General features: G+C 39.8%; 4 protein-coding genes across 11 annotated transcripts in view; 2 read left to right on the forward strand and 2 right to left on the reverse strand.

Annotated features, from left to right (window-relative positions):
* Window positions 1-2,104, forward strand: part of gskip (gsk3b interacting protein) — a 4,404-nt gene extending 2,300 nt beyond the window's left edge. The window contains exons 2-4 of one of the 2 annotated variants that reach the window (XR_004654905.1): window positions 743-988; window positions 1,074-1,306; window positions 1,339-2,104. Coding sequence is in view for 1 of the 2 variants with exons in the window: in XM_034859085.1 (XP_034714976.1) it covers window positions 746-988; window positions 1,074-1,226 (396 nt within the window). In the remaining variant the exon portion in view is untranslated. Of the gene's footprint in view, window positions 1-742; window positions 989-1,073 lie in introns of both variants that reach the window. The other variant, XM_034859085.1, reaches the window with a different exon arrangement.
* Window positions 2,105-2,813: 709 nt separating this feature from the next.
* On the reverse strand, window positions 2,814-5,397 carry LOC117936217 (NPC intracellular cholesterol transporter 2-like). Its single transcript, XM_034859084.1, has 5 exons — window positions 5,171-5,397; window positions 4,806-4,909; window positions 3,786-3,893; window positions 3,494-3,666; window positions 2,814-2,942 (listed from the first exon to the last, which is right to left on the reverse strand). Exons 2-5 carry the CDS (start codon window positions 4,885-4,887, stop codon window positions 2,856-2,858), a joined length of 450 nt encoding a protein of 149 aa, XP_034714975.1. The 5' UTR covers window positions 4,888-4,909; window positions 5,171-5,397; the 3' UTR covers window positions 2,814-2,855.
* A 55-nt stretch (window positions 5,398-5,452) lies between these two features.
* isca2 (iron-sulfur cluster assembly 2) lies at window positions 5,453-7,464 on the forward strand. The gene is made up of 4 exons (XM_034859083.1): window positions 5,453-5,722; window positions 5,941-6,121; window positions 6,674-6,789; window positions 6,886-7,464. Exons 1-4 carry the CDS (start codon window positions 5,661-5,663, stop codon window positions 7,058-7,060), a joined length of 534 nt encoding a protein of 177 aa, XP_034714974.1. The 5' UTR covers window positions 5,453-5,660; the 3' UTR covers window positions 7,061-7,464.
* A 579-nt stretch (window positions 7,465-8,043) lies between these two features.
* Window positions 8,044-18,560, reverse strand: part of eml5 (EMAP like 5) — a 34,196-nt gene continuing 23,679 nt past the window's right edge. For 2 of the 7 annotated variants that reach the window (XM_034859077.1, XM_034859075.1), the window contains 22 exons: window positions 17,800-17,931; window positions 17,575-17,663; window positions 16,894-17,070; window positions 16,567-16,768; window positions 16,363-16,489; window positions 16,059-16,073; window positions 15,292-15,300; window positions 14,311-14,389; window positions 13,884-14,013; window positions 13,634-13,732; window positions 13,196-13,216; window positions 12,610-12,783; window positions 12,298-12,506; window positions 11,963-12,120; window positions 11,575-11,689; window positions 11,283-11,471; window positions 10,935-11,107; window positions 10,236-10,398; window positions 10,025-10,128; window positions 9,783-9,936; window positions 8,995-9,095; window positions 8,044-8,906 (listed from right to left, as the gene is read on the reverse strand). In XM_034859077.1, coding sequence (XP_034714968.1) covers window positions 8,870-8,906; window positions 8,995-9,095; window positions 9,783-9,936; window positions 10,025-10,128; window positions 10,236-10,398; window positions 10,935-11,107; window positions 11,283-11,471; window positions 11,575-11,689; window positions 11,963-12,120; window positions 12,298-12,506; window positions 12,610-12,783; window positions 13,196-13,216; window positions 13,634-13,732; window positions 13,884-14,013; window positions 14,311-14,389; window positions 15,292-15,300; window positions 16,059-16,073; window positions 16,363-16,489; window positions 16,567-16,768; window positions 16,894-17,070; window positions 17,575-17,663; window positions 17,800-17,931 — 2,657 coding nt within the window. In that variant the 3' untranslated portion in view covers window positions 8,044-8,869. Of the gene's footprint in view, window positions 8,907-8,994; window positions 9,096-9,782; window positions 9,937-10,024; window positions 10,129-10,235; window positions 10,399-10,934; window positions 11,108-11,282; window positions 11,472-11,574; window positions 11,690-11,962; window positions 12,156-12,297; window positions 12,507-12,609; window positions 12,784-13,195; window positions 13,217-13,633; window positions 13,733-13,883; window positions 14,014-14,310; window positions 14,390-15,291; window positions 15,301-16,058; window positions 16,074-16,362; window positions 16,490-16,566; window positions 16,769-16,893; window positions 17,071-17,574; window positions 17,664-17,799; window positions 17,932-18,560 lie in introns of those variants that run through there. The other 5 variants (XM_034859079.1, XM_034859078.1, XM_034859076.1 and 2 more) reach the window with 4 other exon arrangements.

Genomic DNA, 18,560 nt, shown 5'->3' on the forward strand with positions numbered 1-18,560 from the left:
ATGTGATTGGCTGCTTAGAAATTAAGTGTTAACGAGCAGTTGGACAAGTGTACCTAATAAAGTGGCCGGTGAGTGTATTTAGTTTGGGAAGTTAATGACATCTTAAATTGGGTCCAACATGGCAGTTAAGTTCCTAACATTATTTGCTTTGACTTTTCCTCAATTAACTACACATAAAGGTTGTCCAATCTTGTAGCTGGCATGGCTGGCTAGCACAAGGGTTAATGTCCGCTATGGCCACTTTTTTTAAAGGTTGTGAAATATTAAAAGTAGTCCACTTAAACACACCTATAAAGGTCACATGCATGTTAGTTTCAGTTCTTTTTTCTTTAGATAAGGGGCATTTAGAAAGCATCACTGCAGCTGAATCACAACCCTGCTGCTAATGTTGTGATACTGCTAAAAGCTATATTATATATTTTGAAAGTTTGAAGAGGCTACAAGTGTAGTTTAAAAGACTTTACTACTGTCTCATTATAGATTGTACTTAACAGCTAGTCCAATTAATGTAGCGTGTTGCCATGGCAGTAGAGAGCTGCTTGTTCTGACACAGTCCCAGTTAACTGCAGGGTGCACACAGTGATTGTGGACATTGGGAACTATTTCTATTGTTCCAGTCAGCAAGCTCTAATAGCATACAGTAACATCCATAGGCTGTAAAAATATATATATATATTTTTTAAGTACACTATGGTAACACCTGGGCTTGGAGTCAGTCAATAACATTGTTGTTCTGTTGCAGGGGATGGAGATAGACTGCCAGCCCGAGGAATCCATCGTCTCTTCATTTGATGAGGACTGCGTTGTGCTTGGTGACGTTAAGGACATGATGTTGGAGGCAGAAGCAGTGGTCAATGACGTACTTTTTGCCGTTGCTGAAATGCATGTTTCCCAAAGTCTCAACGGCGTGTCCGATGTCGCCTACATAAACGTTGAAACAAGAGAGGGAAACCGGTATTGTCTGGAGCTCACAGAGGCAGGGCTAAGGGTAAGATGCACCAACAGTGAGGCACACTGATTATGTTTAGTTTCTCATTGTATGCATGTTTTACATAAACCATTCTACCAAACAGGTGGTGGGCTATGCCTTCGATCAAGTGGACGAGGATTTGAACACCCAGTATCATGAGACTGTTTACTCTCTTCTGGACAAGCTGAGTCCAGGTTACAGAGAAGCCTTTGGGAATGCTTTGCTCCATCGTCTGGAGAGGCTGAAGCAAAACTGACAAGAGTGACCAAGAAGCTGCATAAGTTGACAAGTGGAATAGAGGTTGATGCTGTTGGTGTATTTGGCTATATGCCGATAAGAACCCAGTCTGGTCAAATATTATAGCCTCTTTTGGATGTCCACCTGCCTAGCTACCACTGCAATAAGGGGTATCCTGCCCTATCAAATGCTTTATCATTGAATTACTTCATGTTAGTTACTGCTAGGGATTGGCTGGACGGGGGCTGTTGCAACATTGTGTTGACTTTATTGGGGAAAGATCTTCCAGCTTACATGTGATACAAATTTGGAACTGCGTACATTGAAAATTCTGCACATTTTTTGTACTCAAAAATAATCCGAGAAAGAGGCAAGTTATAGAGATCTTGATCAAGTCCCCCCCCCCGCTTGCACTACAGCTGATGACCAGCATATGCTCAAATACACCCAACTAGTTTTTATTCAGCAAGTGTCTGAAAGAACCAAAGCTGTATTCTTTCAACTCATACTGCCTTAATAAATTCACTTTTGGTTAGGAAAGTACAAATGAACTCAAACTTCATTTGTCTGAATGTGAGAGATTTGCATTGATGTGAGAGAAGGTATTTTGTGGGGCTGACATTTCACATGGAACTTGTTTGAAAAGTTAAATTAGCTAGCACTGTATACAATACCAATTGTCAAGTTATTGTGATTAAATATTACTTCTCGATCCTGCATTGAAACTCAAGCTTGGGTTTCAAACTTTTACTGTAGAGCTGCTTTAAAATCCCGGTTTATTGTACATGTGACCTGGTTCCTACATCAGTTATAAAATCTATTTTAAGAAAACTCTTTTGGAATCATACTGTAATTCCTTTCTGCTGGCCTTCGCTCAGACCAATAAATTCTCAGAATCATGTTGTCTTTTTTACCTCATGAATAAACTACAAATCTCTTACAGCAGACACACCCAGGCTGAGCAGGAATAAGGAACTCACTTTAAAACAATGAAAAGGTTGGTTCCTCTCAACTATTAGGCTTTCAAGTGCTGATTATTAACGACGTTCAGGTTTGCCTATGATTCACACAGTGCAACAACAAGTGTGTCTGACGGGTATGTGTAGGATAAAAATTGTGATATGGTTAATTTTTACAGAAATTTTATTGTTTATATCGAATTCACAAAATGCAGCTTTGGCATGGATTAGATTTCTTTATTAGAATTTATTTTCATATTCATTTTAAAATATCCAATTACATGGTCTAGTGGTACAAGGTCAATAAGAAATGTTAGATGTTTCAGTAAAGTACAGTATGTACCTTTTTCTGACTACACAGCAGCCAGTAAGACAAGAGAGTCGCATTGTAGTGGAATGTGGTTCAGTGTCATATTCACACAAACATTAACTGCATTGTTTTATATCCGCATATTGTTAGACTGACTGTTAGGTCCCAGCGAAAACCAGCCGTTTAACAATTCAAGATGTGCTAGTGTGGCAAAGTCTTGCAAACTAGTGAAAGACTCACCTTAAAAAAAAAAAAACTGATTTATGAATAAAATTACATCTTAACCTAGAGTCATTAACATTTAGGTTTTTACTCAAAGCTGAATCCCTTTTTTTTAAAAAAGCCAAACACTTGTCAGAGGTACTGTACTGTTGCTAGCTTAGCTCACAATTTGAACTGGAAATCTGATGCAGAACAGGTCTTGTTGGTTGTCGTCCTTTAGTTCCCACTCCACAACCAGCTTTATCTAGAAATGCAGAAGAATGGTTACTAAGTTTAAAAATTAAAAGTTTGAGGAAGTGAAACATGCAACGGGGAGACCAAAAAGACAGCAGTTTTTTTTTTTTTTTTTTTTTTAAACAAACGCCTCCAAATGTCCAGAGACAGTAAATCATGTATTGAAATAGAACATTTCAGTCCAACTGTCAAGATATGCACGTGGGTCATGCAGATTCCAATTTAAGTAAAACAAGTCATGCCATTTTGCCCAGTTTCTGGGCTTACGTTTCGACACACTGCTGATTAGATCTCACTAGAGATAAATGATCTGTAAACACCACTGCCCAATGTTGAAATGTGACTAAGTATATTTATTCATTAGGGTATACCATTTTAAATTAAGGAAATATCCCAACTTGACTCATTGATATGGTAACTACTAGTTAATTTAAAAAAACAAAATGAATAAAATTGTATTCATGGTCTAGACTAATACAAATAATATTTAAAGTATACAAATCATATTATTAAGAAAAAAAGCTAAAGCAAGGTGTTGCCAATGTCACAGGTAATACTTACTGAAGGATACTCCGTCTTCACAGGCAGAGCGGTCACATAGTGATACATCTGCTGCTTCTGGATGGGACACTGGATTCCACACTTGCAGGCATCGTCTACGGGAATGTGGAAGGGGATGGGGACTCCAGCAATGATACCGTGAACCACTGCTGTGCCCGTCTGGCTCGCCACAGCTACAACAGAAAATATGACAGTTGGGTCACAGGTTTAAAAAAAAAAAAAAAAAAAAAAAATCACATGCATTTATGTTCTGACTGGTGAGAAGTCTTTCTCCATGATCAAGGTTCCTTACCACTGCTGAAGGTCACATTGACGCTGTAGGACTGTCCTTTGTGTAGCTGGCATGGCTGGCTAGCACAAGGGTTAACGTCCACCATGGCCACTTTACCAGAAGAGGAGCCTGGAGAGAAACATGGGGAAATAAGTTACACTGATGCCATCTCATAGTGTCAAAATCCTAAATGCTTGTCCAGCAAGTATTTTAAAGTATTCGGGTAGATAATTTAAATTTTGGCATTCATAGAATGGATTTCCTTTACTTTAAGTGATTTCAAACCATTTGACTCAAATCTTCTTTTGGTTGCATGGTGTGGGTTCTCATAGAAAAAGGAAGGATGCCAAATTAAGGGACACTGCTCTGATGAGTCATACTCAGATTTAATCTCTTTGGCTCTGCAAGAAGCTTTCCAAAAAAAATAAAAATAAAAAAAACACCAGATGATGTCATCAGTAGGTCACTGTTGGGTTGAATTATAGGGAAATGCAACCATCCAGCATGTTTTGGAACTTGACCCCATAATAAATCGTCACGGAAATACTTTTAATTCAGTGAGATTAAGTGTCATCTCTTTTCACAAAACAAGATTGTTTATTTATATTGTTTAGGACGTGATGCCATCTGTGGAACATAAGTGGATCCAGATATGAGTAGTGCTAAAAACAGTAATTGAGTCAAAGTCTATAAACACAAAATCTATTAACAGAACATTAACAATTTTGAATATCTATTAAACTTTTAGGTAACATGTCTAAATGTCAAACACGCCCAAGAGTCAAGGTCTGTCCAAGTTTCCTAAAAAGAACAAGTTTTTACTCGCCATTGTCGCACCAAAAGCGTGCTCCTGAGAATGTGGTAGACCTACTCTATTTGTCCTGAGATAACTCCTGGGACACTAAATAAAACTGAATTGAATATTATATTATTGTAGGTTTAACATTTCTGGATTTAGGACTAACCATACAGGATTAATTTAACTAAAAAGTCAACAATTGGCCGATGTAAATGTTCTCATTATGGTCGAATCAAACTTACCGCAGTCCATGAATTTCACTGGCTCCGCACAGGTGAATCCCATTAGGCAGAACAAAACAATAAAACCAGTACGGACATCCATGTTTCTTTCTTTTTGAGTGATCCTGAAACAAGTAGATATCCATTAGGCAACCGAAAAGTAAACTTTATCAGACCAGGGTGACTGACAGCAGTCAGCACAAAGTGATGAATCATATGACTTTTTGATTTGAGTAGCGTCAGCAATGATTAAACATTTTAAAACAACGAGGAAGAAACACTCAACGACAACCTGACACTATGTTAAACAATACGAACACAGGGAGTTTCTAATTAGTGTAGTACAAGAAAACATAACCAACTATATATGAACAAACTAGCTTTACCTTTGAAGCCCTTCCGTCAGTTTACCAAGTGAGAAGAACTTCCGCCTAGCTCTTTTTATTTCCCTGAATCACGCGCTCGAAGAAACGCCTACTTGTCTTGGTTATTATACGCCCGTATTTTAGCCTGTCAGGAAATCTCCCCGTGTGTGACCCGTGAGACCCCGCCTGCCTCCTGTGCTATCTTGAGAGATCTAAACTCCAAGCAGTGCACGAACATCTGTCATCTGTACTAATAACCTCATTATAAATATTTTGTTGGTGGATCTTGTTTGTGGCGCGTTTATTTGGGACAACTTTGCCTGAAAAGCTAAACCAAGGTATCAAAACCTCGCGAATCAATTTGCAAGCAAACGGGCGAATCAAATGGCCGTATTTTACCACACTGGGCGTATCTATATAACAGACAAACCATTTCAGCCAATAAAGATGCGATCCTTCGCTTGTCGACAGCTGGGGGTGGAACGGAAATTACCAACGTTTGTTATGAAAGATGTCATTCTTGAGAAGAGCAATGATAACTGCGTCAAAGTCAAAAGTATTGAGCCTTTCAAGGTAACGTTAACGTGTCTCATGTACATCATAAGTGATCATAAACTGTTAACATTCTCTCTGGGGGGAGAAAAAAACATTGTTGAATGTTTACAAGTTAGCATGCTAACGGTAGCTAGCTAGGTAACTAACGCTAGCTAACGTTAGCTAGCACTAGGGCTTGTAAAGTTACCTGTGTTCATCTGTTGTCATGCGAACTGGTCTGAACAAATGTTTTGCAGGGCATCTACTCTTCTGAACAACCTCTGTGTGAGCCAACAGTTACACAGACTTCCCCAAAAAGCCCAGCCAGCCCTTTATACAGAGGGGCTTCAGCGCTTCAGCAGCACCTCAACCCAGGAGAAGCCAACTGTGTCAGATCCAGCCGAAGATAAAGTGAATCTTACTGAGTCATGTGTAAAGGTCAGCAGATAAACATGATTAAGCATCACATTCTTTTCATGCCTGAAAATTCGATTTAAAAGATAAGTTTTCAGTTTCGAAGTATGGAAAGCCAGGGAGGTCTAAAAGTACAGATGAGGCTATATATATATTTTGTGGATAAAGTTATACATACAGTATATGTGAATACAACTTCAAACATTTAATTCCCACCATCTGAGCTAATATTGACACTGGAGCTGCAACATTTTTTAATGTAACTCCATTATGTCGGATCAAAGTCCTACTGTACAGGGAACATTGGGCATAAACATACAGGTTCTTCTATATATTTGGTTGTGAAGACCAAAACCTCTTTAATTGGATTCCGACTCACTGAAGTGTAAATTGTTGTTTGTCAAAATTGTGGATCTCTAGCAGAACCATTTTATGTTGTAACATATTGGCCTGCAGCCAGTATGCCAATTAATGTGTTGAGTTATTTTGTACATAGCACATTATTAATCATGCTCATGCCCCCCCCCCCCCCCCCCCCCCCCCCCCCCCCCCCCCCCCCCCCCCCCTTTAAACCAGAGACTAGGGGAAATCATGATGAAGGGCGAGTATCTGAGAATACATGTGGAGGGAGGAGGCTGCTCTGGGTTCCAGTACAAGTTTTCTGTTGATGATAACAGGAATGAAGATGACAGGTAAACTGTTCCTAATCAAGCTTTCAAGTTATTGTTGTACATTGGCTTCATTGTTTCCTTATCATCTATTAATCCAATCAACTCTCCTGCGTCCAGAGTGTTTGAGCAGGGAGGAGTGGGCATTATTGTGGATCAGGACAGCCTGGAGTTTTTGAAAGGAGCCACTGTGGACTTCAGCCAGGAGCTGATCCGCGCCACCTTCCTCGTGCTCAAGAATCCTCAAGCCGACCATGGCTGCTCCTGTGGCAGCTCCTTCTCTGTCAAACTATAACCCTACTTCCCTTTTGTCAATGTTATTTAATACCCTGGTTATCAGTGTATTAGGTACACACATACAAAATACAAGAAAATATTATAGACTCATCTCAACACAACGCATCTTAACCACTGGTTTTGTAGGTATGAAACTACTTGAATTGAATGAGAGAGGTAACTATTAATCATTGAGCTATTTTGCAGATAGTGACCGTCAATGGTCCTTAACTGGTGAGTTCACAATAGTCAATTGTAATCTGACATGTTTTAAGCAAAACAATGGCTCAGTTGAGGTGTTTGAAAATGCAGTGCTTTGATTTGCCTTTGTGTGTAAAATATGTAAATAGGCCATATCTATGTTTGAAAAGAGCTAAGCTATACCGATTTTGTTTCATCTAAAATAAAACCAAGTGAATTTCAGATATTTATGTCAGTGTTTTATGCAAATTGATGTTATATAATTATCTGCACATCCTCATTAAGTTAGAATGGTGAAAGGGCAGCCAGGAAATGTTTCTATAAATTGATTATTGATAAAATGGGTTGGTTTAAGCACTGATTGTTTCATTACAAGCATTATTAATTTGTATAGATTCATGTTATCACTGTAAGTGAATACATATCACTCAAAGTTTAAGTTCATGGTTGCTATTTTTTTATTAAAGTGAAATTTAAGAAACATCTCACAAAAAATATACAAAAAGAATATATACAAATGATATTTACACTGGTAGAATGTAAATCAAAATATGCAGCAACAGGTTGTTGTATAGTTAGTCTTAATACAAGGAGCAAAATGTTTTGCACTTTTCATATTCTCTCTGGTTAAACATTCCATTTAAGCATTATATCTGATTACACAAAACATTAATTTACTGTTAAAAAAAGTCACACCATTCATATTCATGAAAATGCGACATTAATACATTATAGCAGCACACTGAAAAGTGAGAGAGAATTGCAACCGTGTTTGGAAACATTAATTTACAGCTTTTTTTTGTTTTTCTGAGGAATTTGGTTCAGACAGATCGTCTTCCAGTAAGCCATGCACACCCACTAACCACAAACAAATCTTCAAACAAGTACACACGTTTTACATGTCATGAGGGGAACACTGTCGAGGGAGGTTTGAGGTAAACCAGTCAATAACACGACCACATAAACAAACCATAAATGAACCGTCAGGGTAACACAGTGACCAGGTCAGGTGTACAGTGCATAGTATGCTTTGGCATGCTGACATCCAGAACATAACAGTGGATGTTACATTCAGGAGGAAGGCCACAGGATTTGGAATCACCATTAAAAATAGAACAAACAAATGACATGATCCAAAAAGTAAAACCAACATAATACAAAAAGAATCCAAACCCTCGTAAATTCAACACTCAGATTAAGGCTAATTCAGTTCGCTACATGTTTTAAAAAATGGCAATGTCAATAACACAATTTCATAGGCTTGCCGGGTGGCAAAACTGCCATTTAGGACATACAAGTATGCTCATTCTTAAAAATAAAAAATAAAAACATCACTGAAATGATATGCACATACTGTATCAGAGAAATGTTTTTCTTTTTTCAAGGATAATGTGATGTTGTGAGAGCAGGGCTGTATGGCCTCTGCCTGTGTTCACAATCAGGACTATGATAAAAATGACCCTTTCACATATGCATGCACCTAGTTTTGAGGCAGTAAATCAGATCACCACACATTTACAAGCTGCCAGGTCTGTCCTCGTCGTGTAAATGCATCTTTTAGCAGAATCTTTTCTCTGGAGAGCCACACTGGGAGACTTTCTGAGGCAGGAATGTCCAGGTGGGATCCTCAGTGAGGGGCATGGACACATCGCCACACAAAGAGGCTGGAAAGCAGATAGAGGAAAGGATGCATTGCTTAATATATGATTTTCCTTTTGTAAATTTGTAAACTATTTAGAGCCTCAGTCTTACCTTCTGTCATCTCCACCGGCACTAACGACAAAGCGATCTCCATTTGTGAAGCGTACATTAGTCAAGTGAGCGGAATGGCCCAGAAAGCGTTTGTGTTTGGCCTGAAAACAAATTACATACACATGATGCAGGTGGCCTCTTTCAAATTAAAGTTAGCAGATTTATCTATTAAGTGGCTCCGTTATTAGCTGCAGGTATATAATGCCACAGACAGACACATATTAACACTGTGTCACACACAGAGATATTACAGAGATTGCACAGTGATATTGGGGCATTTCCAGTTAATACATAGTAAATAACATGAACTCCATCATTTAATCTAAATAACACAATAAAAGCAAAACTACTTTCTCAGTAGATGAAAGAAGAATTCTGAAGAATTGTCACAGTTTGAAAGATGTGTAAAAACAACCATTAAAAAGCTAGTATGACAAGACTTTATTAAGTGATTGTATAATCTTCCTAATTATTCTGATGGTATATGTATGGCTTTGTAGAAAAACAAGACAATCCTGGTGAACATTTGTGTTGTTCTGAGCCCATTTTTGACAGTTTAGTCAGATATATGTCTTTTTTAATGCCACTACTGGGAGGCTCCAAAGTCAGGAATTGTCCATCTCTACACATTGTGGCTTTATGATTTCAGTGTTATTTCAGAAAGGCATAAAGAAATATTACACACTTAAAACGTTCATCATCAGGCAATTATGTGTTGATATCAATCTCAGAATAAGTCACGGCTAACCTAACAAACAGTAATAATATTAGTATGCAACCATACTTACAAACTTCTCTGGACACGGAAAGTCAAACAGCTTCACCATTCCGAAGTCATCGCCTGTGACGATGTTCAGGCCTGAGTGGGACACACATGCACAGGTGACGTCTGCTTTGTCAGTGTTGCGGGACCAGATCCCTATGACCTCGTCCCCAAGGACACTGGATACAGAGAGAGAGAGAGCAATTCTACTTAAAAACCATTATCCTTCCAACATGCATGTGTTGGTCTCAACACCCTAACTCTCACCTTGTCCAGGTAGCCCAGGTAATCCTGTCGATGTGGGACTGCTCTGTGACCTGCTTCCCAGACGGCACCTCGTACACAAGTCGTTTATAAGCACCTGTGGATATCTGTTTCAAGGCATTAGAGGTTACAGTTCTTACAGCCAGCCAGCTAGCATCTGAAACAAACATGCCCTCTCACAGCAAAGGTTGATGAACCCTCTCACAGCCTATACCTGGATGTAAGCGCTGTCAGCAGAAAAGTCCATCTGCATCACAAAGCTGGGGATGTCTCTGCAGCAGTTGATGCGGTTCAGCTGCGGGCCGAGTGTCAGGTCGTAGAAGTCAACTGCACTCTCAGTAGAGCCCACGGCCAGGTAACAAGAATTTGGACTGAACCTGTAAGAAAGACAGACAGTGTTACTAAAGTCTGTTTTGTCAGATCTGCTTTGTAGTGTGTAGAGGAGGTTTGACCCATTTCAGTCTTCCGTGATATATGTTTATTCGGAATATCTTTCAATCTAAAATGTTTAACATGCAATTTAACAAATTAAGGATAATGTATTAAAACTGATAGAAATGAGGCTGATTCAAAGGCTCCAACATGCTTTGTTTTACAACTTCCCTAGAGGACCCAATTGGGTCTCAAATGGGGGCCAACTGAAAAATCTGTACGTGGTCAATATGGTTTCCAAAATAATTCTTAGAATTTGGAGGGTAGAAATAATTACAAAACAGGCTAAGAGGCGAATCAGCTGAGCCTGTTTCCTAAATAGTTACAGAAAATCTTTCATAAGGCTGAGAAAACACGTAGACATGTTAATCAAATGTAAAAATAAAAAAGGCAATATACCTCAATATACTCGATATACCTACTTTTCATCAATGAACCCAAGTGTACGTTGTTTAAGTGCCATTCTCACTTCTATCATTACCTTATATCCTGGATAGGAGTGCGCCGGTCTCTTTTCTTTCCCCAGATTTTGAGGGAGGCAACCAGTAGAATGATGAACTCTCCATTCTTCATGCCGATGGCCACCATGTCTCCCTCAGGACTGTAATTGATGGTGCGCGCTGGGTGGCCCAAGTTCACCTTATTCAGCATCTTCTGTTTCCCCACGAGGCCATGCAAGATCAACACATACTTGTTATCAACATCCTTTTGTGAATGAGGACAACCATCATAATCCCCTTGATTAAAGCAACATCTTGACAGGATGATAGAAGTACTATAGTAGGTAGAATTGACATGGTTCTGAGGAAGTGGAGGCAACCTGGCTGACCTTCTCTGGGATGTCCCACAGACGAACAGTGCCATCTTCTGCCGCAGACAGGAATACGTCTCTGGAGGGATGGGTGCCCAAGCCCCAGATAGGTCCATCCATGTGTCCGTTCACCAAAATGTTACACGCTGCATTCTTCTCTCCTACTTCAATGATCTCTGCATTCCTGGTCCCCACAAGGATTTTACCCTGAACCAGAAATCAGCAAAAATATTATTATTTAAAAATACACATGATGAAGTTTGCAATTAGTTTGATCATTTTATTGAAGGCAATATTATCTGTAACCTACCTTTCCTCTGCATACAGAGCGAACGCAGTCTATAATCTGTCCGGTTTCTAATCGAAACGCACGGCAGCGTTTCAGCTCCTGGTCCCAGAGCTTCAGAGCACCTCCCTCCTTTGACCTGTGGAGGAAAACATATGTGGATTTCATCCCTCAGCTGATGAAATTCACAACTTTAACCAACATGTATGCATTTCTCATATGTATGTAGTCGTTTTGGTATCACATTCATTTAGATGATAACACTATTGCAAACATCAGTAAAATGAATACAAAACTAATCATAAAAGCAAAGGGATAAGTTCCATTATCTGGTATTAAGGCCATCCAGCCCTGCTAGTGTGAGCTCACTAATATGTAGTATAGTGTATTAATGTAACAGAGCAGCACTCACGGTCTTTCCTTGCCCCCGGTGACAATGAGGCCATCTCTCAGTGTGGTGTACATGGTGAAAACAGGGCCCGTATGAGCTTTGGCCACAATTCTTACTAGAATGTGTTCCTTCCACACACACACATCCCCACTTATGGTACCTGTAAATGTCAAGTTATTCTGAAAAGAAAACAAATCTGCACTAATCTAGTGGCCTAAGAGAGCAAAGCAATGCAGAAACAATTCACAGCACATTAAAGCAGACAGTTTGGGATCAGATGAGCTTTAAAGTCAAATAATGAGGTCAAAGGAAAAAAAATTAAGATTTCACATCTATATTGGTTGGAAGACACTTACAGCTCCAAATGCTACAGACAGCATGGTCTGCATCCGGGCATCCTCTATGGAGCTCAGCACACCTTTTTTGCTGAGCAATGCACGGCCAGCTAACGTCCAGAAACGCACATGCTTGATCCCCACAGACACAAAGTGTGTGTCAGAGTCCGGACGAAATTCCGCCACAAAGATCCTCTGGGTGTGACCTATCCGGCTGGCCACTTTGGCACCTGAAAAAAGGAAGCAGAGCGCCGCGAAAGAATGATCTCTCAACTTTGGTGGGACGTTATAGTCCCAAGAATTAGGTCAAAGTGTAAAGGAAGATTGTATTACCTTCCTGCCACTTCCAGATGGTGACGGTGTGTTCAGGGTCCAGGCCCACAGACAGCAGGAGTTTTCCTGTGGCACTAAAGCTGATGGAGCAAACCCCACCGGAGTGGAAACAACGGAGCACCGATAGTGTCTGCTTCGTCATGGCGTCCCACACATGGATAGATGGAGACGTGGCTGATGGACAGAAGACAAGAATGATTTCTCTAAATTTAACTAAATGCACTTCTTTCTTTCTTGCGTCCGACTCATGCGTAAACTCTCTCACCACTCAAAATATTGTTGGGTGGATGTTTATTAGGTGTCTTGAAATTCCATACTCAAATTTGACGAAACCATAATAGGCTATATTTCAGACAAATGCTTTCATAGCTTTTTAAATTCTACTTTATTTTAGATGGTAATGTGATGTTTTGTGAATCTACAACAAAGCAAAAGTGCTTCCAAACATGATTCATGACCACAAGATGGCGTAACGTGGTTAATATAATGAGTTGAAACCATACCGACTTTCTTTTAATAGTTATTGAATTGTCATTAACATTATGTTTCCTGTTTTACACAAAAACTCCTTTTGAAATGCCCTTACCTGACATGTCACCAGTATCACCTGAAAATAAAGAAAAATCTTATTTATTGACACATCCAATACATTATATCATAATTCTTTAAGACTTTCTAAGCAGTAGTTGTTTTTCTACTATATATGTTGTTTTTCTATTCAATAAATGCTTCTACTTTCAAAATACTGAGGTTTGTATTATGATTATTATTATTATCATTATTATTATTATTATTATTATTATCACTATTTTGTGTGTGTCTCTCTGTGAGAAATGCAGCATGCGCAACAATCCCACAACTATGTGGTGGAGAGTGGTAATTTTGCTCTATAATACAGAAAAGCTTGTAGGAGGGGATATCTGTCAGTCGTGTACAATAATCCCGCTGCACAATTCACAACACAGGATACAAGGAAGACAAATGGCGGCTGGTGACACAGGAGGTCGACTTCTCACAAACATACCTACTTGGCCAGTTGCCACCACGTTGGGGAATTTGGGATGTTGATTTATTGTCAGGCACAGAATGTCATCACTATGTTCTACGTAGAAACTTTGGCAGGCTGTGAGAAAACAAACACACGCGCGCACACACACACACACACACACACACACACACACACACGCACACGCACAATGAAATACTTTTGTGCTAGGTTTGCTTTACAGGTAGTGAGTAGTAACACTGCAGTGCGTCCTAGACCATCTACTTACAAGTCGTCAAGTTAAGCACAATGCCAATTGAGGCAGTGTGGTAGATAATGTCTGCCCCCTCGTTCAGGTAGTGCACGTTATTGCGGCAGTCATTGCCACGGTAACCAAACACCAGCTCCAACACCTGGTCCTGTGGGGGAGTCAGAAAAAGACCAGGAGAAAGTCAAAAAGGTCAACACCATGACAACTAGGAAGTTCAAAGACATCTGCAGGCTAGAGTAGTACGTCATTTTTGGATTCCAGCGTCATCAGAGTCCCCAGAGAGGCTGTCTGAACAGAGCACATTGTTCCTTCAGATGGACTAATCACATTAGAAACCAGCATTTAGAATCTTTTTCTGACCCCACCTCTTCACATAGTTCCCCATCTGTGTACGGCAGATCTTTAAGTTTGCTGTGTTTTGGTAAGGACGTAAGGTCCTTCTTACCTCAATGGGTCTCTTCTTTTTGCCAACATTGTTGGTCTGAAGCTTCTCCGGTTGTGGCAGTGCTCTGCTGACAGGAGGCCTAAAACAGACAACTGGTTGAGCTGCTTGTCCTGCTTATGATAATGATAATGATGATGTCAATATTGATTACATTGTTGACTATTCTGACTATTATTTAAAAATACTCCACAAACATTTGCTTATACTGTATGTGCACACAAATAGGTGATGTTTTATCTCAAAAGAAAGTAAAAGAAGTGGAATCCTTTTTTTTAAATTAAATGTCAAGTGCATAAAGAGTTTACATCAGCAAAGCAATAAAAGGATGATGTTTGATTAAGGTGACAGAGTGAGAACATTTCAATAGAGAGTGAATTGCTAAGAATCATCTGCTGTAAAAACTAAAACTAAAAGTGATATACAGTATCACTGGAGCTGTGTCTGTCGTCCCCACACCACCTTCACGTAGTCAGTCAATACAATGCCATTAAAGAGTCACAAACGAATGAAATATATGTCAGGATTTGTTGCTGTAAAATACAGTTTCACTCAAAATATCTTTCTACGATTCCTTTGGAAGAAAATCTGTCTATAATTACAAATATTTTTAAAGTGCATAGTTAAAACACAATGGTACCAAAAAATGTTTGATAATGCAAAGACTGTCACATAAGGACAAACCATGATCTTCTTTTACAGTCAATGCAAGGTGTAAGAAACACTATCAAGTGTCTAAAAGACAGGCCAAAACTGCTGTGTATTTTTTTGAGGCCTTCATTTTTGATAGGACAGCTTAGACATACATCGGGAGAAAGGGAGGAGACAACATGCAGCAAAGGGCCACAAGTCGGTACCACACCCGTGGCTGCTGCGTCGAGGTCTCAGCAGCTGTACCTGGGCGCTGGCTCCACCAGGTTAGCTACCCCGGTGCCCGTGTGTATTTTTTAAGGTAGTGAAATAAGCATCAAGTAAACAGCTTACCTTGACCCTCTTCATGGCAGCAATAACAGAGAAAAAGTAAGAATTAGAAAAGGTTTCTCACAGCGTTTACTGCTGCCCAGCGGACACACACACACGAAACACAACACCTCCGCCACTGAGGACATAAAACACAGAAGTCAGCACCATTGTGTAACCATGACAATAGAAGTCCTGACAACAGCTTCCCAGACGATGCTTGGTGGATGTTTGCATCATTGTCAAAATGACACACTTAAAGGTGGTTTATGGTGGTTTAATTATGGAAAAGTTTGATTATGCTTGTAAGGACCGTTTACTACCAGACATATAAACAATATTTCATTAAAAATACTTTAAATGAGAACACCTTAAGATGTGTACACATTTTAATATTCCTTCTTGTTTGATGTGTGAAGTAAATCCACTTTAAATGGGTCACTTCCCTAGAGTCACTCACTATTAAAACCCAATCAGATATTGTTCTGCTGACTACAAAGATGGAAATTAAATTCAAGCTCTAATTTAACTGTTAGCCCAATTTGTCCTGCCCTTCAGAACAGCAGCTCATTAGCAAGTGGATTACCACCAAAAGAATGTCAAAACACTGAAAAGTGAATTACTAAAGTGTCTGGATTTGTGCTGAGGAAACTTCACAGACATCAAGGCATTTTATATCAAACATGACATAGTCGAATAAAGTGTTTGTTCTCCGTAATCATACATATTTCAACTGTGACAACAGCTTAATCTTTAATCCAAAATCAACATACATGAACACGAGAGCTTACCTGACCACCCCTTGTCTTCAAGTAGAATGAAAGAACGAAGCAGGGTTATGACAGGTGGACAGTCATTAAAGGAAAGAAGAAGAGCAGAAAAGGATGAGTTATTTCAAAAGGGCAGGGACAGGGCAGAAAGTTCATGCAGGAAAAGAAAAGATAAGTTAACCGAAGAAGACAGATTTGACATCATCTTGATGCAGAAGCCTTTTGTATACAATGACAAGCAGGAATTCCTCAACGTTATAATCTGACCGAGCATGAGCGTCCTTCTGAGCTGCAAAAACTTCCTTAAAGCTTCAATGACGGATACCTTTCATCCACAGAGGGCTCTTTCAGCTGCAAGTGGGGTTTTACACCCGTCATGGGTCGCATGTTGGAGGATAAGGCCTTGATGGTGTAGTTGATCTCGTTCTCCCTTGTCACATCGCTGTCGTAACCTGGTGAAAGAATGGTCCAGATCTTAGCAATAGAAACATTCAATGAATAAAAACCTCAAAGGAAGCTAATCTCTTACCTCCATCATCCTCACTTTCGATGTCCGACTCCTCACTGTCGCACTGTTTGAATTCCCGGTGGCCCTCGGGCTCATGGGCCCAAATCATGAGGCATGTGTCACCCCCACCGACCGTCACCAAGAGACTGTCGTCATGGGTCCATCGAACATTGGTAACATGTGTGCTGTGGGCCACATAGCGTTTGAACTTTGCATACTTCCCCTGGGGGAGAGGGAGAACATTTAATAACACTAACATTAATACAGAATTAACATTTTATTTGCAAAAACCCTAAGTCATGAGGCGTTTAAACCAGATAATACAACTAATTATGCATTGTGTCTTACCTTGACGGGGTATTTAAAGAGCTTGACATATCCTAAGTCATCTCCCGTTGCTAGCACCTTCCTGTCGTTACTAAGGCAGGCAGCGGTTACCTCAGTGACCTCGTTGATCAAAGGCCAGATGCCCTCAACAGATGTTCCCAGTACGCACGTCCATGTGCTCCAGTCAATCTTCTCCACCTGAGTCAAAACCGTAAAGATGAATTTTATATAGCACTTTTTCAAAGTTACAAAGTATCACAATAAAAGTAATAACTATCAAACAAGCACAATAGTAACAAACACAAGAGCAACAGAATGTAACTTAATTCATGGAAACCCTCTGTAGGCAGCATACAAATGTGTTCTCTTTATTAAAAAACATGCTGCAGGTTTTTGGACCATCTGCAAACGAGCTACAGCAAAATTTTAAAAACTGGTTCTTTAAAAGTCCTAGAGACTGCTGTAGGGTCTTTTGATCACACTTAGGGCAATCATATGGAAGGAAGGAAGAGCCGAAGAACTGTCTCTGCCTGTCAATACTGATCCTGTGATCAAGTGTACAGGAGAGGAGTGAAATGCATAGGAGGGAAAGGGGAAAAATTGAAGACGAACCAGCAAAAGCATAGTAGGAGAGAAGATCGCTCCAACAAGACAAACCCAGGCAACATCTACCATCTATCTGTGCCTTTTCATCTTGCTTACCTCTGTAGCTGGGATGGTCTGCCTCTTGCCGCGAGGAGCCTCGAAAAAGAACTGCTCTTTAGCACCGGTGTTGACTTGGAGTAGTTTTCCTGGGGATAAAACAGCCCAATGGGCCGTGATGTTTAACCATGTATTTGACAGAGACATTTAGAATCCACAGTCGGTTCTTTAGCAATCGTTAGCAAGGATTTACTGAGACAATAGTATTTAAGGAAGCATGTTTACCTCTTTTGTCCCAATCCAGATGGGTAATGTAATTGAGGCATCCTTTGCACACCCCAACCCGTTTGCTGCTCATTACATTGTAAATGTCCACGAAAGTATCTCCTGATGCTACTGCAAGGTACTTCCCAGAACCTGAGCAAACAAACGAAAGAGGAGAGTCAGTTTTAGAAAGTTGCCCCCCAAAAAGCTGAAATATCTCAACAGCCATTTGTTATAGTGCCATAAAATATAATTCATGTCCACCTCAGGATCAATTGCAATAACTCTGCCAGGATAACTTTTCATCTAATGAAGCTTAATGTAAGTTCATGCAGGATTATTATTCCTGTCAGACACACATCAATCCCAGCCATTCTCACTTCAAGGCGGGCGTGTGACTCCCTACTCACTGGTCCCTGCAACGTTGACGCTGCTTCACTCGCTGCTGCTGCTGCTGTTGCTGCTGGCAACGCTTTGCCTTCAACTCCTCGCACTCCACCTTTCTAGTTCAGCATGACTCATGACTCAAATTTTAAAATGGTTGTCAATGTCTTTCTTTTCTATTTTTTAGTTCTTTTGAAAATTTCTCTCTCCTCTTTAATGTGTATTTTTGTTATTCTGATGTGTGTACATTTTTTCTTTGGAGCTGCTGTAGCACAGGAATTTCCCCAATGTGGGATTACAAATAGTCTATTTTATGTTGTTTTATCTTATCTTACAATTGTATTTCCATTTGTTGCAATAAATGGTTAAATCTATGACGAGAGTGTTCCTGACTGAAA

This window comes from Etheostoma cragini, chromosome 20 (assembly GCF_013103735.1).
Source record: "Etheostoma cragini isolate CJK2018 chromosome 20, CSU_Ecrag_1.0, whole genome shotgun sequence".
NCBI lineage: Eukaryota > Metazoa > Chordata > Actinopteri > Perciformes > Percidae > Etheostoma > Etheostoma cragini.

Bases quoted from the DNA above. Each gene is read 5' to 3' on its own strand.
- LOC117936217 (XM_034859084.1), bottom strand. From the start codon at position 4,887: ATGGATGTCCGTACTGGTTTTATTGTTTTGTTCTGCCTAATGGGATTC. The intron at 3,667-3,785 runs GTAAGGAACCTT...TTTCTGTTGTAG, and splicing joins CAATGTGACCTTCAGCAGTG to CTGTGGCGAGCCAGACGGGC. The intron at 2,943-3,493 runs GTAAGTATTACC...CTGCATTTCTAG, and splicing joins TGAAGACGGAGTATCCTTCA to ATAAAGCTGGTTGTGGAGTG.
- isca2 (XM_034859083.1), top strand. From the start codon at position 5,661: ATGTCATTCTTGAGAAGAGCAATGATAACTGCGTCAAAGTCAAAAGTA. The intron at 5,723-5,940 runs GTAACGTTAACG...AATGTTTTGCAG, and splicing joins AAAGTATTGAGCCTTTCAAG to GGCATCTACTCTTCTGAACA. The intron at 6,122-6,673 runs GTCAGCAGATAA...CCTTTAAACCAG, and splicing joins TTACTGAGTCATGTGTAAAG to AGACTAGGGGAAATCATGAT.